This window comes from Mytilus edulis, chromosome 3, assembly GCF_963676685.1.
Source record: "Mytilus edulis chromosome 3, xbMytEdul2.2, whole genome shotgun sequence".
Classification (NCBI taxonomy): domain Eukaryota; kingdom Metazoa; phylum Mollusca; class Bivalvia; order Mytilida; family Mytilidae; genus Mytilus; species Mytilus edulis.
In genome coordinates this window covers 14,125,568-14,152,565 of record NC_092346.1, presented here as the reverse complement: position 1 = coordinate 14,152,565, position 26,998 = coordinate 14,125,568, and the positions used below count along the sequence as shown (strand labels likewise).

At 32.9% G+C, this 26,998-nt stretch overlaps 1 protein-coding gene across 1 annotated transcript in view; it reads right to left on the bottom strand.

The window, feature by feature from the left end:
- Positions 1-26,998, bottom strand: part of LOC139515867 (uncharacterized) — an 86,741-nt gene that overhangs the window by 15,560 nt on the left and 44,183 nt on the right. Inside the window, exons 5-7 of the mRNA XM_071305604.1 lie at positions 9,417-11,999; positions 6,362-6,613; positions 1,235-1,798 (exon numbers count right to left, since the gene is read on the bottom strand). Coding sequence (XP_071161705.1) covers positions 1,235-1,798; positions 6,362-6,613; positions 9,417-11,999 — 3,399 coding nt within the window. The remainder of the gene's footprint in view (positions 1-1,234; positions 1,799-6,361; positions 6,614-9,416; positions 12,000-26,998) is intronic.

Genomic DNA, 26,998 nt, shown 5'->3' with positions numbered 1-26,998 from the left:
AATGACAATAAGGTCAAGATTAGAGGAATACTGACAGACATATATGTAAACCTTAAAAGCATTCCCTTAGGACCATACTCCAAACGAAGTTGACCTTTTGTGCATGGTATCAAAGAAACAAACCAAACTGTGAAAACACAGTTTGGGATAGTTTTTTTTTGGAAACAAACTATTAAATAAATTCAAAATTGTAACGTTTTTGAATAGTTTGGGGTTTTTGTTTGTCAACAGTCATTATGTATAAATGTTTATTATTTGTATTCAACTTTATTTTAACGGTACTTAATAATCCCTAAATCTTAAATTTTCAAAGGCTACTTTTTTCACCTATTCAGGCAAAATGTTATTTTGACTGTTACCATGACAACGCACATTTTACATGAAAAATAAAGACAAAGTTTTAGTCATGTACCATAGTTCTTATGATAAAGGGGAAAAAATACTTTTGTGACATGTCATGAATCACCCTCTGAATGATTCTTACAAAGACAGGTACTAAACATCTGTGAACAGTAGAATTTGTAGACCCAAGAACAAAAATTTCATTCTGCGATAACTTATTCACAAATGATAAACCCCCGCTATAAGAATTCGGTAAACTGGAAGTTATGAATGGGAGATGAATCTGAAAAAGCATCATTATGTACAGCATAATGATAACATGAAGAGTGATACAAAATTTTAGGAAGTTAAGATGTGTTGATTATTAGACATTTATGGGATGAACCGACTTACAGACATGCTATAATGACTTGTATGAATACTTTTCTTTTGTCTAAAATGAGATTATTCAAACCATTATTTTTTTGTTAACTGATAAATTTACAGAATGTTCTTATACAGGTAATAATCATTTAAAACTTTGAGGATACAAACATAACTTGTATGATACTACCCCTGACTGAAGGTTGAAGTTATAAAATGTTTTTGGTATTTTGGAGAACAGTTTTATATTGACCAAATATGTGCAAACAGAAAGTGATAGAACACCACTACTATCCTGTTTTTTTTTTGTCCCATCTACTAATTATATAATAGTTGTAGATGCAATTTGTAAGCAAAACACAGATATTAAATGTCAAACAGAATGACCCCATCTTCAGCTTATAAAAGCATGAAATGTAAACTGCATATTATTTTAAAACGAAGGAGAACTTTTTATACATTAACATGACGTACTATACACTCCTATTTCAAACTACTAACTTAATTTATGATTTTAAATTTGACATACCATGTTTATGGTTTTCATTATCGTTGTCTTTGTCATTTAAATTTGCTACCAAAATGTAAACAGCATCTGGATTAAGAAAAGTTTGATGTGTTGCATAAAATTCTTCATCACCTGCAAAATCCCATAAAGTTAATGTAGTGTAGTTTTCATCTTTATCATTCAAAACTACACCAGACTTGAATAAGGCTGAAAGCTCTTCAGATGCAATTTGTTTAGATGTTTTTTGCCTGTCATCCCATTCTGATGAAGGTGGTTGATGTGGTTCTGTTTCCGATAGATGAACAGGACTATCTAATTCTGTTGTGTTAATTCCAATCCTGACAGTAACTACATCATCTTGGTGTTCAACCCTTTTATCAATAACATCTTCTTTGTGTTCAAATCTTTCATTAAGAATTTCTTCTTTGTCTAATGATTTTGATATATTAAGGTATTCATTTTGTCTCTCTAAAATTCCATGTGAAGACACTGATGTGCTTTGAACTTTGCTATTTATGTGGAATTGTTGAACAACTGACTCCATTATTCTGTTGTTAATATCAGATTCTTTGTCTTTGTCTTTTTCTGCAGATATAAGTAATGTTGCAAGTAAGATGTGTTGACTTTGAAACGAGAATTTATTTATACACAATAGTATTTCACTTACGATTACATATATATTTCCCTGCCAATATCCTTTCAATTTCCCAATCACTAACCTCCGCCAACCCCCGAAAAAAAAGATGTGTGCCCATTTTCAAACTGCTTTGAGATATTGCTGATGTCAACTTTAAATGTTATTAATCTCTTATCAGAAATGCAGGTTTTATTGACTCTATATTTTGTCTGAGATATTGCTGCTACAAACCTTTGACATAGATTTCATAGATATTCAGATGAGAAATGACAGCATGAGATTACTTCTGATGTCTGGCTGACTGACATGGATTGACATAAGCATTTCATTATTCTGCCCTCAAGTAAGCGGTATAGGAGGAAGGTTTGATAAGTTGTTTTTTGCATGGTTTTTGAGTGTGTCAACAATAAAGTCAAAAAATAATTTGTCATTGCAGTGCCGCGTTCACAATAATTAATCAATTGAAAATATGGAATCCACCACTACAACAAGTGTGTTACGATATTTCTCCACTCGAGACAGTTAAATTTTGATATTTAAAGCGCGAGACTTGCCAAGCTTTTTAAATAATTAAAAATTAACTGGTGAGAGTGGAGAAATATCGAAATACACGATTCATAGTGGTGGAATCTGTTTCTCTAATGATTTGTATCCTTCCCTTTCAAAGATTTGCAAACAGTTGTGTTCTTTATATGTGATATCATCAGGCATGGTCGCCTTTTTTTTCTTGACGTCACAATATGAAAATTGAGAAGAAACCAAGAAAATTTGATGTCATAATTTAATTTCGACCAATCATTTGCCAAGAACAGATAATTCACTAGTGAGAAGAAATGTTTTTCTCATACCTATCTAGAAATGTGAAAATAGCACAAAAAATAGAGAATAAATATGTCACCAAGGTCCATCCCTCACGTTATCCACATTACTAGCACCACAGACAGAAAACCAAATGGGTTTCCAACCCATCCCTAGATTTTCCATCATCTATCATGGAAAACTGCATGGAATTCCATGGAATATTTTTCCATGGAATTCCATGGAGTATTGGAACCTGTTTTCCATGGAAATCCATGGAAAATAAAAAGAGAAAAAAAGCAATTAATAAAATTTCCATGTGAAACATTTTCCATGGAATTCCATGGAAAATATTTTCCATGAAGTTTTTCCATGGAATTCCATGGAAATATTTCCATCATTTCCTTTTAAAATGAATTGCTCAAATTAACCTTTTGACAATATACCCTGTTTAACAATATCTGTAATAATGAAGATAAAAAAAAACTAGGTGCCATGCTTTTTTCGGTTTGGTAAGGTCTTTTGAGTCTTACAATGGTCAGTAATAAGCAATAGACTCAAACATCATTTTAACCTTTAATTCAAACTCATTTAATGTATTATAATAAATACAACAAACAAGAAAAACTTTCAATACTATTATATGTTTGCACTGCCTTTATATCAAGAAATTAAGGTTATAAATGTCACTTATGTCTTCAGTAGATCCATCTTGTAGAACAGCATTAACCATTTTATTGGAGTTTCATTTCTTCCTCATGATACCTAAAAATAATTTTACTGTTATAAATAAAGAGATATTCTTTAAATAATGACATTATTAATAATGGTTAAGAACTTTAGTCTTTGTCCTAAATATCTTTTTCCATAATTATTGTATATAAATGTCTTCATTGGTATTTTCCATATATTTAGAACTTAGTGTTGATCTGCAGTTTGCTGTAAAGATACACTTTTTTTTTACTTTTATGGATCTATTTCTCATTGGCAACCAATTTCAACAGATCTTAAATTTTATAACCAAATTACTTCATTAGTGGATTATTAGTTATTATAATACACCATATACAGTTTGTCTTGTCTTAATACCCAATCATTATAATTATAAGTGAAAAATCTACTATAGGTGTTTTCATGATGTTTTTATGTTGAACTAAAGGAGCTTGCACACACTTAAAATGGTAGAATCTAATTCAGTGTACTTACCAAAAAATATGCTCTAAATCCAACAGTCAATGCAAGTCATCAGAGAATAAATCTGCACTATTCGATGTCAAGAACTATTTGGAACTATTTAATCTAAGTCCAATATAAATTTTGCATTTTGTTCAGGAGAGAAGACATCTTTATTTGTTGCCTGCATATCCATTGCAAGTTCAAATTTTCAATGTGTTGGGGGATGTATGAGGAGTTATCTGATTTCTTTTAAAAGAGTCACAATTGAATACTGTTTTTTACCAAAATCTTGGATATTTTATATATATTTTAATAAAAGATTGTCCATTTATTGTTTATTTACCATTTTTATGTTTTAAGTAATAATAATTGCACAAAAATGTATAAATCCATGTTCTACCCTACATTTGGCCTCACACTGTATGGTCATATCATTTCCTGTCTTCTACACAAAGACCAATGCAAACCAGATGGCACTTTACATTTCTTTCACTGTCTAATTGATGATAAAGAATTAATGTATGTAATTTGTGTACATTTTTTCCATGACTTTCCATCTCAAAAATATTCTAAGTTAAGAATCTATAATTTTTCCATGTTAAAAATATTCTAAGTCAAGATTCCATCCTCTTTTCCATCTCAAAAATATTCTAAGTCCACTTTCCATCCTCTTTTCCATCTACAAAGTTTTATTAGTCTACTTTCCATCCCATTTTCCATCCAAAAAGTATTTTTTCCATGAAATTCCATGGAAAGTTTTCCATCTTATCATGGAAAATGATGGAATAAGTAACACATATAAGTTTTCCATCTGACATGAATTATTTTTCCATGAAATTCCATGGAAAATCATGGAAAAAAACAAAATTTCCATCATTTTCCATCATTTTATCATGGAAAAAGTTGAACTGCATGGAAAATCTAGGGATGGGCAGTAGTCTTAACAGAATTATCCACAAATAAAATTGTTTTCTCTATTTATCATTGTTTACAAGTAATTCAATATAATATACCATTTAAAAGGCTATCTCAAAATCATCAATAAAAGGTATTAATGATGATATGGATTTTAATGGTTATTGTTAGGGATGTCAACTCGGTGAAGATTTACTAATCGAGTACTCGTTGGATTTACCGAGCGATACTTGAGTACCCGCTCGAAAAAAAACATTTACAAATGAAAACACATAATTATACCCATTTTATGTATTGTTGGTCGTTGCTCTATGAACATAAAACCCTCAGCATTATTACCTAGGACTAGATAATAGTCTAAGGAATTTTACATCATAATATATAGCCCATTTACTCAATGTACTAATTATGGACAATAATCTAATTAAGTAATTAATTAATATCTATATAGAAAACAGTATTAGGGAACCGCAAAAAAAGACGTGGCACGGTACTTGTCTATCCCAAATTCATGTATTTGGTTTTGATGTTATATTTGTTATTCTCGTGGTTTTTTGTATGATGCTTGGTCCGTTTCTGTGTGTGTTGCGTTTCGGTGTTGTGTCGTTGTTCTCCTCTTATATTCAATGCGTTTCCCTCGGTTTTAGTTTGTTGCCGATTTTGTTTTTTGTCCATGATTTTATGAGTTTTGAACAGCGGTATACTACTGTTGCCTTTATTTAACAGAACATTCCCATATTAAACTCTATATCATTGTAAGTCTAAACAACTAAGATAAATAATAACAAGGTCAGAGTAGGCAGACATGTTTCTAATAAAGAATGAAAAGTTGACAAAACTCTAATAAGATAATAATAAGATATCTCATAAAAAAATACAGGATATCTTAAATACTCTTGTGAAATTAATACCGCTTTATTGAAATTGAAAAATATAAAAATCGCTTGCCAAAGTGGTGATAGAACACAAAGAAGTGGTAGCCTACAAATCTGCCAATTTTTTTTTATCAATTATACAAAATTTGAAAGTTAATTGATCTTATATTTATTTTAAAAACAAAATGATGGAAGTCAAACCCTTATATTATGCCCACTTTTGATATGATTATTTATTCTACAAACAAGAATGCGTCCATGGTAAACGGATGCCCCATTCGCACTATCATTTTCCATGTTCAATGGACCGTAAAATTGGGATAAAAACTTAAATTTGGCATTCAAATTAGAAAGATCATATCATAGGGAACATAAGTACTAAGTTTCAAGTTGATTGGACTTCAACGTCATCAAAAAACAACCTTGACCAAAAACTTTAATCAAAAACTTAAATTTGAACTTTTTTCTATAATTTTCTATGTTCAGTGGACCGTAAAATTTGGGTCAAAACTCTAATTTGGCAATAACATCAGAAATATCATATCATCGGGAACATGTGTTCTAAGTTTCAAGTTGATATACATTCAACTTCATCAAAACCATCTTGACCAAAAACTTCGACCTGAAGCGGGACTAAGGGATGGACGGACGGATGAACGAACGAATGGACGGACGGACGATCGGATGCACAGACCAGAAAGCATAGTGCCCTATCGTAGGTGTGGCATACAAATCAATACTGCTTACCTCCTATTCTGGTCCACTCATCTGATTTGATTTTGCATTGTCTGCGATGGATTTCTATACCATTTGTACTTTCCAAATTAGCGAATTTCTCTCCAAAAAGTCTGTGAACTAACGATGTTTTCCCTGCACCTTTTTTACCCACTATTACTAAGTTTATGTCCCTTCTCTTTTCAGAACCAGACTTCAAGGCCTTTAAGTAAATATCTATTGAATGATGATTCATGTTCCTAATCTCTACTGGAATTTTCCCATCTGAAAAAAATATTAAAATAAATATGTAAGGCCAAGTTTTTTTTAATTGGTTGGTTTCATCAATTTTGAAGTGTTAGATTTTAAAACTCGTTTGGTCGAGAAAAAAAATAAAAACATAAATATGTAAGGAATTACTGTTATGTCAGCTTTATAACAATATTTGTGTTCCTTCAAACCTACAATGCAACGTCACGATTTTATTGAAATTAGATAAAATTGGGGTATGTCCATTTACAAATAGGACATAAATAGTCATTTTACGATGAATGAAAAATAACTGAAATGCTCCCAAAGGCACAGCTTGATACAACCGCAGAGGTCAAACCCTGAACTGTTATGGCAAGTATGGACACAACATCTGAGCTTGATACAGCTCTGATTTTGGATTGCAATAAAATATCTGACACATCATAGGTTGCTGACTGAATGAATGTGTTTTACGAACTTTTAAAAAAAATTTGAACATTTACAAATTATTTTCCAAACATCTTAAATCTAAATACATGGCTGGATACAGCATATCAAAGAACCCCAGGAATTCGATTTTTGATAAAATCAAACAATATTTTTTTGGACACTTTGAACCTCAATGTGAACCAATTTGATAACAGGTTTAAATCCAAAATCTTAATACAGTAAGATTCAGTATATCAAAGAATCCCATACATTCTTGTTTTGTTGAAATCAAATAAAGTTAAACCTTAATGTGGACCAATTTGAAAACTGGGCCAAAAATTTATAAAAAAAGATTATTCATGTCAAAAAAGGTTAAATTAAGCATATCAAAGAACCACAATAATTCAATTTTTGTAGAAATCAAACAAAGTCTACTGTTGGACCCCCTTTGACTTTAATGTGGACCAGTTTGAAAAAAGGGCCCAAAACTAAAAATGTAAATACAGGGTTAAGATTCAGAAGTTCAAAGAACCCTAGCTACTTATAATTCTTTTTTGTTGATAACTAACAAAGTTTAATTTGGAATCCTTTAGATCTCAAAGTGGACTACTTTATAAACCAAAAAAACAAATCTTAAATACATTGTTTGATTCAGCATGATATAAAATAACCAAGAATTCAAGACTTTGAGTTAGACCCCATTGAATTTGGTTAAGAAATAAGTAATTTATACAAAATATAAGAAAAGTATTGCTTTTTCTACCCTTTCTCAATCGGTAACAATTTAGGCCATAACCCCCAAAATCAATAACAACCTTCCTTTTGAGGTATGGAACCTTGTGGTACAAAAATTGAATAGATATCTATAGACTAATGCTCAAGTAATTGTCCTGAAACCAGAAAATCCTCGTTTTTGAACCCTATCCTAGCTTTCTTGTTGTGGTCGCAATGAAACAACTATGGATTATTCTCCATCAATTTTTGTTTTAAAAAAAAAATACACGAGATAATGAGCTTCAAGCAAAACAGACCGATCCAATGTGAAAGAATGAAATATTGTTGTCAGTCCTTTTTGAAGGTACTGTGGATTCATTTTCGTTGTTATCAATGTTCGTGGATTGAATAAAACTTGCATTTTCGTGGATAAATGATTTCGTGGTTTAGATATCTCTGCATACAAAGACTATAGAAAAATTGACGAATATATAATTCCACAGTAACAAGAGTGCACACGCTGGAATGTCTTGCCTTCTTTACTAATCATTGCTTTTATGTTGATAGTCCTCAATATAAAGCTTCACTACAAGTATCACATAAATTAAACATGATCCAAGCAAATGAGGCCAAGGTCAGATAAAGCAACCAAGAAATACATGTACACCTTACATTATTCAATTCATTAAATATAGTTGATCTATGGCTTATAATTTCTAAGAAATAGACTTAATCAAGAAACTGAACATTGACCAATGAACCATAAAAATTAGGTCAAATCAGATGAGGCATGCCAAACAGACATGTACACCTTACAATCAATCTATGCATTCAATATAGTTGACCTATTGCTTACAGTATCTTAGAAACCAACTTAACCATAGAAACTTAATATTGACCACTGAACTATGAAAATGAGGTCAAGGTGACTTAGGTCACCCTTCAAGACAGACATATACACCTGTCAATCATTCCATACAACAAATACAGTTTCCTTATCGCTTATAGTTTAACATGTTTAAGAACAAACAGACCAAATCACAAAATTTAAATACTAAGCAATGAACAATGCAAATGAGGTCAGGGTCAAATAAAACCTGCGAGACTGAATTGAACATCATTAAATATTTCCATATATCAAATGCAGTTGACCTATTGCATACAGTATTAGAAAAAAAAGACAAAAACTCAAAAATTTAACTTTCACCATTGAAACATGAAAACGGGGTAAAGGTCAGATGACACTTGCAAGTTGGACATATACACCTAACAATCATTCAATACAGAAAATACAAAATATCTATTGCTGCCACTGCCGGATCACTAACCCTTTGTCGAGCTTTCTGCGACTAAAGTAGCAGGCTCGACAAAAATTGAGCATAACAGTGCTGACAAACAGACATACAAATATACACAGTAATTACAAAAGGGCAGCACCAACTAGTCAATTGAGCCTTTATAACAAAAGAAAATATTCTTTTATGCATCCGAACCACTTTTATGGATTTATCTTCAAAGCCAAGGATACATAAGCAATAAACAAGTAAAGAGCTTTATATGACAAAGAGCTACAATAATAATCAGCATTTTATCAAAGTTAAACCAAACCACAAGATTTACTTTGATTTATATCAATAACCGAATTCCAATAAAATTTTACCAAGTTCACAAACCTTCATTATGGGTGACTTACCATTGTTGTCACATTCGATATAGTCTGCTCTGCTGTCTAATAACTTCTTTACTATTTCTGTATGACCATGATTTGATGCTTTCATTATTGGTGACTGACCATTATTGTCACATTTATCACAGGTTGCTCTTTTGCCTAATAAGGTCTTTACTGTTTCTGTATGCCCATGTTCACCAGCCTTCATCAGAGGTGACTGACCATTATTGTCACCTTTATTATGTTCTACTCCTCTGTTTAGCAACATCTTCACTATGTCTGTATGCCCATGTTCACCAGCCTTCATCATAGGTGTCTGACCATTAATGTCACATTTATTACATTCTGCTCCTACGTTTAACAATATCTTCACTATTTCTGTATGCCCATGTTCACAAGCCTTCATCAGAGGTGACTGACCATAATTGTCACATTTATTATATTCTACTCCTCTATTAAGCAAAATCTTCACTATTTCTGTATGCCCATGCTCACAAGCCTTCATTATAGGTGACTGGCCATCTTTGTCACTTTTATGATAGTCTGCTCCTCTGTATAACAAGGTGTTGACTATTTCTGTATGACCTTGTTCACAAGCCTTCATTATTGATGACTGATCAGTATTGTCACATTTATCAAAGTCTGCTCTATTGTCTAACAAAATCTTCACTATTTCTGTATGCCCATGTTCACAAGCCTTCATTATAGGTGACTGGCCATCTTTGTCACTTTTATGATAGTCTGCTCCTCTGTATACCAAGGTGTTGACTATTTCTGTATGACCTTGTTCACAAGCCTTCATTATTGATGACTGATCAGTATTGTCACATTTATTAAAGTCTGCTCTATTGTCTAACAAAATCTTAATTATTTCTGTATGCCCATGTTCACAAGCCTTCATTATAGGTGACTGGCCATCTTTGTCACTTTTATGATAGTCTGCTCCTCTGTATAACAAGGTGTTGACTATTTCTGTATGACCTTGTTCACAAGCCTTCATTATTGATGACTGATCAGTATTGTCACATTTATTAAAGTCTGCTCTATTGTCTAACAAAATCTTCACTATTTTTGTATGCCCATGTTCACAAGCCTTCATTATAGGTAACTGGCCATCTTTGTCACTTTTATGATAGTCTGCTCCTCTGTATAACAAGGTGTTGACTATTTCTGTATGCCCTTGTTCACAAGCCTTCATTATTGGTGACTGATCAGTATTGTCACATTTATTAAAGTCTGCTCTATTGTCTAACAAAATCTTCACTATTTCTGTATGCCCATGTTCACAAGCCTTCATTATAGGTGACTGACCATCTTTATCACTTTTATGATAGTCTGCTCCTCTGTATAACAAGGTGTTGACTATTTCTGTATGACCTTGTTCACAAGCCTTCATTATTGATGACTGATCAGTATTGTCACATTTAGTAAAGTCTGCTCTATTGTCTAATAAAATCTTAATTATTTCTTTATGCCCATGTTCACAAGCCTTCATTATAGGTGACTGGCCATTATTGTCACTTTTATGATAGTCTGCTCCTCTGTATAACAAGGTTTTGACTATTTCTGTATGACCTTGTTCACAAGCCTTCATTATTGGTGACTGATCAGTATTGTCACATTTATTAAAGTCTGCTCTATTGTCTAACAAAATCTTCACTATTTCTGTATGCCCATGTTCACAAGCCTTCATTATAGGTGACTGGCCATCTTTGTCACTTTTATGATAGTCTGCTCCTCTGTATAACAAGGTTTTGACTATTTCCGTATGACCTTGTTCACAAGCCTTCATTATTGATGACTGATCAGTATTGTCACATTTATTAAAGTCTGCTCTATTGTCTAACAAAATCTTCACTATTTCTGTATGCCCATGTTCACAAGCCTTCATTATAGGTGACTGGCCATCTTTGTCACTTTTATGATAGTCTGCTCCTCTGTATAACAAGGTTTTGACTATTTCTGTATGACCTTGTTCACAAGCCTTCATTATTGATGACTGATCAGTATTGTCACATTTATTAAAGTCTGCTCTATTGTCTAACAAAATCTTCACTATTTCTTTATGCCCATGTTCACAAGCCTTCATTATAGGTGACTGACCATCTCTATCACTTGTATGATAATCTGCTCCTCTGAATAACAAGGTGTTGACTATTTCTGTATGACCTTGTTCACAAGCCTTCATTAGAGGTGACTGACCATATTTGTCATATTTATTATATTCTACCTCTCTGTCTATCAGCATGTTTACCAATTCAATATGACCTTGTTCACAAGCAATATTTATGGGTGATTTGTCGTTATATGTACACCTGTTTACATCAACACCATGATAAAAACACCACTGGACCAAAGAAACATCTCCTAAATAACAACAATGTAATATAGCTGTATCAAAGGTACCATCACCATCTCTAGCTTTATTTGTTTCCCTAGATTTATACTTATCAATGATATGTACTAGCTGTCTCTGGTAAGGTATATCTAGTATATTCAAATGACTCAGAAATATCTGTCTGAACTGAGGTTTCTTCATATTGATGTTACTAAATACAGCATTTACTTTTCCATTTGACCAGTCTTCAATCATAGTCTGTATGTTAACTGAAAATAGGGCACAAAATAAGTGTGACTTAAGCAGTAATTCGAACATTAAAATTCACAAAACTTGAAACTATTGTTATATTATCAAGATAAAATAGAATAGTTTTTATGATAGAATTCTTTGAGAACAAGCTGTTTATACAGGTATCACAAACACATTTGAAAAAAATATCAATCACTCCTAAGTGTCAGGATGAGATAGGCCCTGTCTGACAATCATGGAATATGACAGTTGTTGTCCATTCGTTTGATGTGTATTATCATTTGATTTTGCCATTTGATTAGGAAATGTTTGTTTTGAATTTTCCTCGGAGTTTAGTATTTTTGTGATTTTACTTTTGGCAACAGCAGGCGCAGTTTACACCAAATATGTCTGATTATTAAGTAGTGCACCCTAGACCCCTTCTTGCATAAAATATCTTAGACCACCATGCAAAAGTGCAAAAAAAAGCTTTAAGTAGACATTTTAGGCATACAAAATCACATATTGACCTCTAACATTCCACATTCCTGTGTTTGTATAATACCCTGATTTGTCTCTTCTTAATCAATTAATGAGACTGGAGTCTTAATTGGCTACATGCATACATACCATAATATCAAACTGACCTTCAAGTATTGACCTCTAACATTACAAGATATCAATATTACCTCATAGTGTTTATTATAACATTCAGATAAAAAACAGACGCCCCCTAGTGTTGATCTCTTTTATTATAAAATTCTAAACTGATCTTTCAGTGTAACCTTAGTAAAATTAAAGGAAGGTTATCTTAATAGATAAATAAAATGCTCCGCTGGGCGCAGTTTGATCCGACCGCATAGGTCGAACCCTGAACAGTTGGGGCAAGTATGGACACAACATTCAAGCTTGATACAGCTTTGAATTTGGATTGTGATTAAATATTTGACACAGCATAGGTTTCTGACACAGAATGAATGTGGTCTAAGAACTTAAGGTAGATTCATGGTATAGCGCCATCTTGGAATTTATGATCGCAATACAAAATCGGTCTAGTTATTTGCCCAAATCTGCAAATTTGGAGACAGATTTGCAATTTTTTGGTTAAACTGTTTATGTAAAGAAAGAAAACTTGGTGATTTACTCTATTATTCAAAATATTCAAACAAATATATATATTTTTTTGTTTTAAGAATCAATTTTTGTCAACTTAGTCATTTAAAGGGAGATAACCCTTTTCGTAAAAATATTATACTAGATTGATAGGGATTTTTTTATTTTTACTTATAGCAAGAAAACAAGTTCGATAACACCATTTTGGCTTTTTATTTTCTTAAAACATATTATAAAACCTATCTTCTCACAATTTATTTCAATATTCTATCTCATTGATTTCTTTGTATGCACACAAATAAGTTTTTCATTAACAATCTAACCAAATTTAGACCCATATTTTTTATTATATTTTTGAAAAAAGTATAGTAAAATCTTCATTTTGGCAAAGTATACTGATGATCTACCTTAAACATTTTAATTTACCATATCAAAGAATCCCAAGAATTCATTTTTTGATGAAATCAAACAAAGTTAATTTTGGACCCTTTTGACCTGATCAATGTAGACCAATTTGATAACGGGGCCTAAAACTAAAAAATCTAAATATATAGTAAGTTTCAGCATATCAAAGAACCCCATATATTCATTTTTTGTTGAAATCAAACAAAGTTTAATTTTAGACCCCGGTTTGGACCAACTTGAAAACTGGTCCCATAATCAAAAATCTAAATACATGTTTAGATTCAGCATATCAAAGAACCCCAATAATTCAATTTTTGATGAAATCAAACAAAGTTTAAATTTGGACCCTTTGGACCTCAATGTGAACCAATTTACAAACCGGGCCCAAAATCAAAAAACTTCGGTTTGATTCAGCATATTTTTTAAGAACCCAAAGAATTCAAGAATAAATCCCCATTGAAATTGGTCAAGAAATAAGCAACTTATACAAAGTATTAGTAAAAGTATTGTTTTTGGCCCCTTGTTGACCCTTCTTATTCCTAAACAGTTTAAGCTATAACCCCAAAAATCAATCCTTACCTTCCTTTTTTGTTATGAAATCTTGTGGTACAATTTCAGAAAGATCCATACACTTACACACAAGTTATTGTCCGGAAACTAGTAAATGCTTGTTTTTTTGCCCCTTTTTTACCCCTTATTCCTAAGATTTGAGGCAATCACCCCCAAAATCAATCTCAGCCTTCCCTTTGTGGTATGACACCTTACAGTATAATTTCAAAGAGATCCATACACTTGAACACAGGTAATTGTCTGGAAACTAGAACAATGCTTATTTTTGGCCCCTTATAGGCCCCTAATTCCCAAACTTTTCGGTCAATTACTCCGAAATTCAATTCCAGCTTTCCCTTTGTGATATTGAACATTGAAGTTCAATTTCAGAAAGATCTATTCACATACTCACAAGTTATTGTCATGAAACTAGAAAAATGCCCGTTTTTTGCCCTTTTTCATGTTTTTTGTCCCCAATTCCTAAAATTTTGAGGCAATTATTTTAAATCAATCCCAGCATTCCCTTTGTGATATATAACTTTTTGAACAATGTCAGAGAGATCCATACACTAACACACCGGTTATTGTCTGGAAGTTACAAAAATGCTTAATTTTGGCCCCTTTTTGGCCCCTTATTCCTTAACTGTTGGTACCATTAACCCCAAAAATCAATCCCAACCTTCCTTTTGTGGTATTAAACCTTATGGTAACATTTCATAGAGATCCATTCGCTTAAACTAATGTTATTGTGCGAAAACCAAAAACAGTCACCAAAGTGTCATGATAACTGCTCAATCTGCATTGACTGAAAACTAGAAAATCAATCCTTTTTATGAATAAATTACATAACTTGGAAAGTAAAATCAAAAATTTATAAAAACTGAAAGGGGTCTTACTTCGATAGATATAAACAAGTCACCAAAAATTCATTAAAACTGCTAAAAGCATTTTTGAGTTATTGTCTGAAAATTGGAAAATCCTCCTTTTTTTAACGAATAAAACCCCGTAACTCGGAAACGTAAAATCGAATGTGTCAATAGATATAAACAATTCACCAAAGTTTCTTGCAAATTGATGAAAGTGTTTTTGAATTCTTATCAGAAAACTGAAAAATCCCCCTTTTTAATGGAAAAAAACCTGAAACTCGGAAATTTAAAATCTTTAATTTATAACAAACAACGAAAGGGAGCTGGCGCCAATAGATAGAAACAATTCATCAAAGTTTCTTGCCAATGGGTTAAAGCATTTTGAGTTATGGTCCGACATGTTGACGATGGACAAACGAACAGACGGACCGAAAGGATGGACAGACAGAGGTAAAACAGTATACCCCACTTTTTTAAGCGGGGGTATAATAACAGACCTACCAGGAAGTTGGGACCCGACCGTGCAAGGGCTGTATAGCCAGTCAAGGTTGTTAAAATTTTCCATTTGTTGAAGTTGTTGTTGGAACTTCAAAAAATTTACAAAAACAAATTAAAAAAAAAAAATCCAAAATATGAACTTCAATAAATGTACAATGTTTTTAAAAAAACTGAAATTTTCAAAATATCTTATAAATGAATAATGAACAGTAAATTTCCTGACCATAAATCTACTAACAATTTCTATTGATTGTGCATTACAGCTCTAAATTAGGATTGTGATCAAATATTTGACATAATCAAAATGGTAAAAATCTCTTTTTTGTTGATCTTGCAAATGTATTACAGAGAAATTATTTGAATCTGGTGTAATTTTGAATCTGAAAAAATGATGAGAAATTAATGATGAAAACTTACCCAACTAAATAGGGTTAAATTACGGCAATAATGCAAAAGGTAAAATTGATAATAAAAGGGCAATAACTCTTATTAGGATTTGACTGACACTTTTGAACGTTACACTTATTTGTACAACTTGTCTCGCTGATCATGTTTGCATGTTAAAGGTTCTCTTTCTCTTTAATACATTTCAAGATATAAGGCAATTAATAGCTGCGCCATGAGCACATGATACGCCCGTCGCTTTTTCCAAAAACTAAAGTTCAATAACTTCTAAATGTCATTACTATACTATATATAAAAATATTAATTTTCGCGAACCATTTAGGTCACGGAAATTCCAAAATATGGCATCAGTAAGGAGAGTTGTACAAACAATGTAAATACACAGAACCCCATCCAAACTTGCTTTAACTAATAGTATTCATCTTTTTCTATTTTATATGTACTAACAACATTCCATTTTTCTATAATTTCGATTAAAAAATTCCAAAATCTGAGTTAAAACAGGTCGAATGCCCCAAATAAACGTTGTCTGATTGGTTGAAGTACTGTGGCGTCGATGATAAGCATAGAAAGCCTCGATGTAAAGCACAAGCCTCGATGTAAAGCACACGCTTCACATGAATAAGGAGAGTTTTACAAATAATGTGAATACACAGATCCTCCATCCTATTTATGTTTTGCTGAAAATGTTGCAGTGTTCATCATTTCTGTTTTGATTCTGCTAACAACATTCCATTTTTTCTATAATTCCGATTTAAAGATGTGGAAACCCGTAATAAAAATAGATGGCCTCAATGATTTATTAAAAAGCAACGCAAAAAAATTCCGTTAATATAAACATGTTGAACTTCGACCCTGAGTTAATAAACCGATTCACAATAAAGATCTCCTTGCGCTCAAATGTAATTCTTAGTGAAGTATACGGGTAAATTCGTTTACAGAAATTTATACACACTTTTATCATTAATATATTACCAGGCTTTTGCATATTCACGTTTTTTATGTTCAACTTTAGTCAAATTCAATTCTATACATTTTTTTTACGTAAAGCAATAGGAGTAAGAATATTATTTCGCGCCAATTTAACCAGCATCACCGCCACCATCATAATTATTTACCGTTATCTTTGTGAAATTTCAGTTAATATATAGTTTATTAATTAGAGAAATTTTGGTAAGTATTACTTATTAATGTTAAGGTTCTACTGATGTGCTTCTCTAGACCTTTTTGACGGTCAGTTTTATCACATTTATCTCAATATTATCCCCGATGACAGAAATGTCAACCCGACCTATTCGTGTCAAAAGTGAAAATCGATCTATTTGATGAACTAATTTCTTCATAAACTGTGCATGCATTATTTCTGTATTATTTGATAACCAATCACATTCACGTTGCATGTTTGCATGATAATGGGTTATGTATCAGTGGATTGTAAGGGCGATGCAACATGTGAGGTCTGAGCGATCACGTGACATTATTATTTGTAAACAAACATGCTCCCCGTGTAACACGTGTCTGAATTATCCTTTCAAAGTGTTATGAATCTTTCAATCACTATTTTATGATATATTTTTCTGTTTTTAGGTTTGCATATCAGTAGTCAAAGTGAATTAGACATAGTTCTGTGGGTTTTTTTTTTTTTTTTTAAATTAGTCTACATTATTTAACTGAAGTCTAATAAGATGACTCAACTTTTCCTCTTATTCTCCCTCTATCTTTGAAACCTGCATACCAAATGAAAGGGCATTTGCTCCCCTTGAACAATATTTGGCCCCTTCCCTGTCATTTCCCTTTAAATTAGTTCGAGATTACTCTGACGTCCAACGGCAAAATGCCGAAATCGATGGGTCACTGTGAAAACTGTTTAAATATGGAAAAATAAAGGTTGGCAGGTAGGTGAAACTTACATAAATGAAGAGATAAATGAAAAATGAACAGATTGGTGCCCGATTTATATAACTCCATGGCCGTCAGTCGGCATCAGAAGCGGCGAAGCAGCGCATCTATTTTGGGTCACGGGGCAAATATCCACTTTTTGATATGGGACGAGCTCTGACGTCCCACGGCCCCAGCTTGTCTGGCAAAACAGCCGTTGGACGTCAGAGTAATCTCGGACTACTTTTAAATTTGCTCAAAAGTCATAGTCCATTTACAGAAACGGCTGATTTGTGATTTTACCATCTTGACTGCAATTTTCATATTGAACACATTTGACCATTCAGTATGAGTTCCCATGTATTTTTGTCTTATATGAAGGAGGTTTTAGGTCATGTTTTCCTAAACACCTTATTGCTATTTGTCTGTCTGGATTGTTAAAACCACAAAATCAAATATCGATGAATATGCAAGTTTTCAACAATCCAGGAGAATTGACATTTTGAAAAATATAGGAATCCACAGTAAGATCTAGGTTTTGATAAATTTTGGAAATGACATTAGGAAGTTATAAAACTTTATTCTTTGAATGAGGGGGAGGACAGGGGGGTACCCTTCTCCCTTCTCCAACCCCTCTTCTCCTTTCTCCTACCCCCGTTCTCCTTTCTCCCATTAGAATAAAACATCTCCTTTTGAGATATTTTTTCTTGAAATATTAGAAATTTTTTTAAAAGTAGAGATATTTTATTTTTTCTCCTTTCTCCCAGCCTTCCTCTCCTTTCTCCTACCTACTTTCTCCTTTCTCCAACCCCCTTTCTCCTTTCTCCTACGCCCTTTTACCCCTGTCCTCCCCCTCTTGAATATGTTTCAAGCATATTACATGCATGCTCAGCACTGCTTTTTATCAGGAATTTTATAATTTATGTCTTAAAATTCGGGTTTTTTCTATTATAAAAATAGGTGGATTTTCAAGTTAATGAGAAAAATGCTTTGTTCACTAATTCAGCAATGCTTTAACTGTTGTGAATGTGAGCTCCCTTTGGCTATTATTAGAATTTAGATTTACATCATTCATTTTCAATGTAAGAGTTCTCCTTTCATTCAAAAGGTAAATTTCCATGTTTGCTGGTCACTTGACTAGAAACTGCATTCAGTGATATTGTTTGTCTCAATTTACGCCTGAATTTCAGATTTTTCCGAATTACCAATCACTAAAATAAATGTTATTTAATACGTATTAAATACATGTAGCATTGTATGTAACTATCATATTCATGTTTTTATTTGACATTATGAAAGTACTATTGAGATCCAGGATTCTGACTTGAATAAACAGTGTTTGTAACACACATGGTTTTATCCGTTTCTTTCCCTTCCCTTAAAAGTATCTTTCAGTTTGAAACTACCTGACAATCATACTGAGTTCACACCTAATTTGAATTGGATTGACATTAACTAATTTGAATTAGTTTAATTCACATTTGAAACAGTATACATTAACAACACATAGTTCAAATGCGAATCGAATGCAAGTGAATTGTTTGTCTATCTATGGTCAACATGTTGGGGTATGACTATACCGCTTTTACCAATTTTAAGAAACATTGTTGAATTTTATTTATGGAAGCTTACTTTTCATTTATATAAATTTAAGATTAATATTTCTGAGGTTATGGATTGTCTCTACTTATAAAAGGGGAGGATAAGTTATTTAATATATTTAATTAAATTGTATTCAGGCGCATAGCTCCCTATATGCCAACACGCAACTGCGTGCATATCAATTCAGCATGCAAAAAAAATGTCAAAATAAAAATTTATAGCATTCGGCATGCAAAAAAAAATGTCAAAATAAAAATTTATAGCATTCAGTATGCAAAAAAAAAAAATATCAAAATAAAAATTTAAAGGAAACACAAATATGTTGTTTACAATAAAAAAATCATTTGAAAATTGTATGTTTTTCGAATATCATAAAAACAGTTGTGAAAATGAATAATCAGTCCCTTGCTTTAATGAAAAATCTTGCTTTACTAGTGCAGAAAATGAATAATTTGTCCTCTTAGATTACAAAAATAAATAACCGATCAAAAACAAATCCACCTGCCCCTCCCCCAGAATATCAAATGGTCGACCCCCAAGTCTATAGGATTTTTTTCTGCGACAAGTGCCTCAAACCATGTATTAAGATTTTTGGATAAAGGACCACAATAGGTAAAAGTCCAATTTAATATTAAATGTTTTAAGTTCTTAGACTACATTCATTCTGTGTCAGAAACCTATTCTCAATTTCTGTTTTGACTATTTGATCACAATCCAAATTCAGAGCTGTATCAGGCTTTAACAGGGCTTTCCATTGAAGCCGGTAGCCGGCGGAAATCCGCCGCTTACGGTGGTTTCAAGTGCCGGCTTCTTCACTGCCAAAAATATAAATTCAAAAAGAAAAAAATATCTTTTTTCAAATGTTTACAGGCAGCCGAGAGACGTATATTGTCGCAAAGTCGCGGTCACGATAAACAAGGATGAGAAGTCAATGTTTACCTTGGTCTAAATATAGTTCACATGAATTCAGGTCACTGATTGGTTGTCTATTTAAAGTCAGAATGCATCGTTTCTTTTCAAAGATAACAAGAGAGACGTTCCGGTGGTCATTGAATGATAACAATAGAGACGTTCCGATTGTCATTAACGCGTTGGCTTTTTTTGGCTTTTAAAACGTGAAGACAATCAGATAGGATGGAATAATATTTAGTCAAATTAAAGAAAGTGTAGTAGATCATATTGTTCAGAATCTGGAAAACAGTATCTTTTGAAGTTCATTTTTTCAAAGCCCACGTGGTGTTCAGAGAATCAAGGTCAAAAACGAAAGTAGAATATTGTCGACTCGACCTCAAATAAATAAAATTTCCAAATGATTTATGTATCCGACTTATTGAACAGTTTACAAAAAAAGAGAAAATCAGAGGATATATCAATTTTCTGTCAATGCTTGAGAAATAATTGTATGATTTAAATACGCGTAACAGTCTTTAGAGAGAAAAGGGGGGTCATTTAATTGTTTACAAATGCACGTAGTTATGCAAAATAAATCGATCAAGATTTCTAACAAACCGGATGATTATTTAAATAAAACTCCTTTAAAAGTAAATGAATTTTAAGCATAAGGTAATGAAAATAAAAATCTGACATAAAAAAAAAATGAAATTTCTTTGAGTTTTTTTTTTTTTCTTTCTTTAATTTCCTACATAAAAAATGGTTTGAAAGATTAAATTAGGTGCCAGGAGATTGCGAGAATGCAGGATTTTGCTCTATTTATGCCAGAGCTTCTGGGGGCCTTGAGCGGCCCCCAGACCCCCTGCCGTAAGGCACCAAGCTTACAGCTTGGTGGGCGTCCGGCTTTGCCGAACGCATGTTATAGCCGCCTATAATTTTAATTCAGCCTTCTACTTCCATTTCAATGGAAAGCCCTGGCTTTAATGTTGTGTCCATACATGTACTTGCCCCAACTGTTCAGGGTTCAGCCTCTGCTGTAGTATCAAGCTGCGCCCTGTGGAGCATCTGGTTTATTTGAAGGGAAGATGGAACAGTGGCGGATCCAGGGGGTGGTCCCACGGCGCACCGGACCACCCCTATGACGAACCTCAATTTTTTTTTAAAGTGTCTATTTTTTCAATAACTAGCTAATTAACAAATTAACAAATTAACACTTAAGATCAATCCTTTCATCGCACTAATTGGTTATGGATTACCTGGATACCTGGAGGTGTCACAATGATAGAATACGGATCAATGCGTTTCACCTGCATACATGTAATTAAATTGTCAAAACAGCTTGTCAACATGAAGAAGTTGACTTCTTATTTTGAAAGGTAAATAAAAAAAAAAATTGTATTTTTAAGTGAAATTTCCATATATAATTGCATTGTCCAACTAACGGAGTCTCGTCTCGGTTTTAAATTTCATTTATGTACATTTTGAAAAAACAATCATTATGAATGAATTAAATTAAATTTGTTTATCTACCTCTCCTCCTTTTCTCCTCCCTTTTCCTTCCTAAAAGCTTTAAATGTTTAAGCACGACTGACTGACCTACTATATATTTTAGGTCGTCAAGCTGCCCTAGTCCCAAACGCAAGTTGGAGCAAGATGACAATGTTCAGCCTAGAAAACGTCACAATTCAAATCTGCTATCTATGTATACTTTGTGTAGTTTATATGTTGTATGCCTATAGTTGTTATGACTTTGGTAAATAAAGATATAAGTGACAAGAAAATCTAGATGAACTTTGTGATAGTCGAGGGAGCTCATCTGAGGAGTCACTTTTTGATACAATTGTTAAACCTTCATGTTCACACGCTTGAGACATTGCATTTTTCTACTAAATATGATGTTGGTAATTTTTCATATAAACAGCAACTCAGTGAAAAACCTCTTTTAGATATGGCCTATGCTCACGACAGGCTTACAAAACATTTTGGTAAAGACGGTAAAGAGGCCAAAATATCACATGAATTTGCTAGGGAAAAGGCACTCAATTTTCTTGCTGAGATGGAAAATACCAAAGATAATATTAGAACTCAATCAAACACAAAAAATGCCGAAGTTGTAAGAAAAAATCGCGAAATCTTGTCCTCTGTTATCAAATGTGTGATTTTATGTGGGAGGCAAAATTTGACTTTACGAGGGCACAGAGATGAATCCAAGCATATTGTTGACAAAAACACTAATATTGGCCTTGCTGGACTTTCATACCATTCAATATTCATTTGGGACCACCCCCAAATTTTTTTCTGGATCCGCCACTGGTTCCCGACCTGTTTATTAGTGGAATTGTGAATCAGGCCATTTCTCTTCTCAATTGTATTAATGTATACTTTTCATGTTGGGACAGTTTCCCTCATTTTTGAAGGCTGTATGGTTGCCTATAATTGCTTTTTCATTTGAACATTTGTGGGTAGTTGTCTTATTGGCAATCTTATTACATATTTTAATTTTTATACGTATCCATCCTTCAGAAAAGTTGTTCCAAATGTAATGAATCCCCTCCAGGCTTGCCTTTATCTTCATTGGATCAATTTTTGGGATACGATTGCTTTCAAGCAATCTGTAGACTTATACTGGTGGCTCAGAGCATTGCCCTCACGTCAATCGTTTTATTCTAAACATTAAGGAACATCTCAGATTCTTATGATTGTCTTGCTTTAAAGGTAAAAACAAGCAATCTGTAGACTTATACTGGTGGCTCAGAGCATTGCCCTCACGTCAATCGTTTTATTCTAAACATTAAGGAACATCTCAGATTCTTATGATTGTCTTGCTTTAAAGGTAAAAACAAACAAAGGGATTGAACTTTAACAACTTTCCTATAATGTTCTTTTCATAATCTTCATGTTTGATAATTCCCTTGACTTATATGCGTGTTTTTAACAACACGGAAAATCAGAATTACGCAGTATTTATATTTAGTGTTTTTCTAAATTTAGAAACACGTTAGAGGGAATTCCCAGTTTGATAAAATGCGAGTTCTCTGAATTCCGATAAATCTATTTCTGTCATATAAGAACTGAAGTGGAGTTTTTCTTATATTTTACCTTTATGAAACTGATATTTGAGATTGTACTTCCATAAAGAAATAGAGAACTATCTAGGTCGTTTAATAAACATTTAATATACGTTCTTGCTCCAGGTTTTTTTTGGAAATTATGCGCATGCGTATAGTTTTCTTGACTTTGAGGGGTTTTCGATTGAATGGTTGCTCTGGATTCCCCACTCAATTAATTAATTTTAAACTCATGGGATCTTTTCTATGTATGTCTGCTATTGAAGGTTATTATTGTTGCATAATTTTAAATCATATGCATCATTTAAATGAAAATAAATATAGTCCACATCGTAGAACACCCCTTCAGGCAAAATGGAGTCTTCCATATTATTGTTTCCAATTGTCTCCCTTCTGGAAGTAACTTACGTGAATTCTGAATTAAAACAATACGTCGAGTATTAGCTCGTTCTGTCAATAAAGTGTATTATATTAAAAATGATCAAAATTTAAACCGATAAATGTGTACGGAAAGGAGTCATGATCACTGACCGAAAGGAAATTAAATATTTAAAGAGTTAGGAATGGGGTTCCTCCTAGAATTAACGTAGGAAAATAGGTGATAAGATACGAAGTGAAATACCTTCTCTCACTCTGAGTCTCAGTGACTGCTGTGGAAAGTAAACTTGGAATTGATAGTACAAAAATAAAACACAATAGGCCTAATCGTATTGTTCATACACTTTTATCCGGGATTGGCTATTTTGTAACTATTTTACATGTGCAGTTGAATTAGTTTTGAAAATAATATTATCCAGCTACATGTATACATGTACATGTGTCAACGAAACAACGGCAATCGTATCCGTCAGAGCAATCTGCTCTTTGATTTTTTTGGGGGGAGGGTTCCAAACCTGTTGTTTATAAGTTGCAAATCAGGCCATTACATTAATTGTTGCTTACTTAACATGTCTAGACTGTTTTTTTCTCACTTATTAAGGCTGTATGGTTGCCTATAATTACTTTGTTATTTTAACCTCTGGAAAGCTGTCTCATTGGAAATTATACCACATATATACAGATTTTTATATGGATTGTAGACCTGAAAAAGATTTTCAAAGTTGAATATGCTGCAAACTTCAAACAACCTACTACTTATTTACCATGCATGTCTATCATGAAACTTTTGATCAGAACTATATATAAGTGATTTCACCATTTCATCATATGTGTACCACTATCAATCAACAGAACAAATGCAAATTATTTTTTTAATATTTGCATATGGTTTCCTTTAATTTCTCACATCTATTTTATTTGAATTTAGGGAAATAAGTACATGTATTATGTATATAAACAAATCTCATGTCGATATATAACATTGTACAACAATCAAACATCAACCCACACCAAACTGGCTGTAGTTGAAAAACATCAAAAGGGAAAATACAGTGAAATCTGGAGAATTTATATTATCACATATACATGCATTTGAAATATATTTAAAATATTTTTTTCAAATTTTTATGCAGTTAAGCTGCATTATGCGAGCACCCTAGATTTGTGTTCTACCCAATAAATCCTGAAATACTTGCCATTGTTATTATCTAGCTTGTTACTATGTTATATATAACTAATTGAACACTTTTTTAATACTTTTTATTCTGGATTACAAAAAAAATGACCAGAAAAACCTTAAATGATCATCATATCCAAAAGTTTTAAAGTTACACATAGGAAGTAGTGCTGATTAAAAATCCTTGTGTAGTTCATTATGACTCGTGCTTTTAGCTAAGATGTCAAAGAACAATTGTATGAAATATTTAATCGCCGAAAATCTATTAAGACAAGCAGTTTAGATTTCCCAAATGACAAAAGTCGTAGGAATATTGTTTGTCATCAATACGTAGTACAACTACGTCAGTAGTCTATTATATAATTCAACTGTTCATGCTGTTGGCGGCAATTTCAAATTAGAAAAAGAAATTTTCGTAGCTTTTCAATTTGGAGGCAGGTGTGCAAATTAGCGGTGGTCCGAGACCTTCCACTTTTGAAAGCGGAATTTCGACTAGGATAGTTGGTTTCTAGCTACGCCCGACGTAGTCGCCTTACATTTGAAAGAAAATAAGAAATTACTTTGCAAACCTTTTCGGCACCATGTTCACCAAAGTCTCCAATTAAACGAGCTAAAAACTTATTTTTATCATTATTATTCGTGACGGCGATGTTCATTTTGTTCAACCGCTAGCTTTATACAGAAAATCGCCGACAAATATTGTATAAATTCGAGTAAAATCGTATCTGATTGACAAAAACAACATTGTAAACACATAACAATGGCGGCCGTAAAGACAAAATTTTACAAAATCGGATCCGATTCCGGAAGCGGATAAGGATAATTCCGGGTTTGACGATCATTTACAAAATAAATCCAAGCAGGTGAAAAAATACATCTATGCATGGTAAATGAATATAAACACTAGTATTGTAAACCAAAAGATATATGTAAAAGAAAGAAAAAGCTAAAAAATATTTTATTCAGAAACTAAAAATTACTTTTTGATAAATTTTAATTTAAAATGATCCAATACAACGTGACAGCTGGGAACAGTATATCTAACAATATACATGTTCCATGGTCACAGTCTAAATTTTCTTTATAAATGATAAATGATGATAATGCATGTGAGATGCTTTTAAAGTGTAAACATATTACTGCAATTTCGAGGGGTTATTTGTTTTTTCTCAATTTTGAAGGGTCAATTAAAGTAGCTGAAAGTTTCATTCTTTATTTTCACAAATAATGCAACTATATTATATATACCTTAATGTAAGTAAATCATATGATATATAGGTGGCATTCTTTGGGCCACTCTACCCCCTCCTGTTTGATAACTTGGAAACGGTCGAGCTCCCCACCCCTAAACCATATGAGGGGCAGATCCAGGATTTTAGGTTAGGAGGGGCGCAAACTTAAATTTTCGCCGAGCTGTTCTCAGCTTATTAAAAAAAAATTGAGGTAAAATTATCGGAATTTTCTTTATTAAGCTGAGAACAACCCATGCTTGCAAATTTAAGGGGGGTGCAAGCCCGCAATCCCCCCCTGTCCGAATCCGCCCCTGCATATATTCAAGTATAGGACAATATAATAAATAAAAAATGAAATATAGGGGGAGTCCCTGGAGATACCCCACCCCCTCCTGTTTGAGAACTTGGAAACGGTCGAGATCCACACCCCTTAACCATATATATTCATGTTTGTGACAATATGAAAAATCAAATGAAATATAGGAAGAGTCGCTAGGGGTCACCCCACCCCTCCTGTTTTAGAATTTAAAAATGGTCAAGATCCCCATCCCTAAACCATATATATTCATGTATGGGACAATATAACAAATCAGATGAAAGATAGGGGGAGTCCCTGAGGTCACTGTTCACCCTCCTGTTTGAGAACTTGGAAATGGTCAAGATCCTTACCCCTAAACCATATATATTACTCATGTATGGGACAATATAACAAATCAAATGAAATATAAGGGAAGTCCCTTGGGTCACCCTACCCTTCCTGTTTGAGAACTTGGAAACCAATGAGATCTCCACCCCTAAACCATATATATTCATGTATGGGACAATATAACAAATAAAATGAAATGTAGGGGAAGTCCCTAGGGTCACCCTACCCCCAGTGGCGGATCAAGAAATTTTCATAAGTGGGGCCCACTGACTGACCTAAGAGGGGCCCGCTCCAGTCACGCTTCAGTGATTCCCTATATAAGCCCCCTG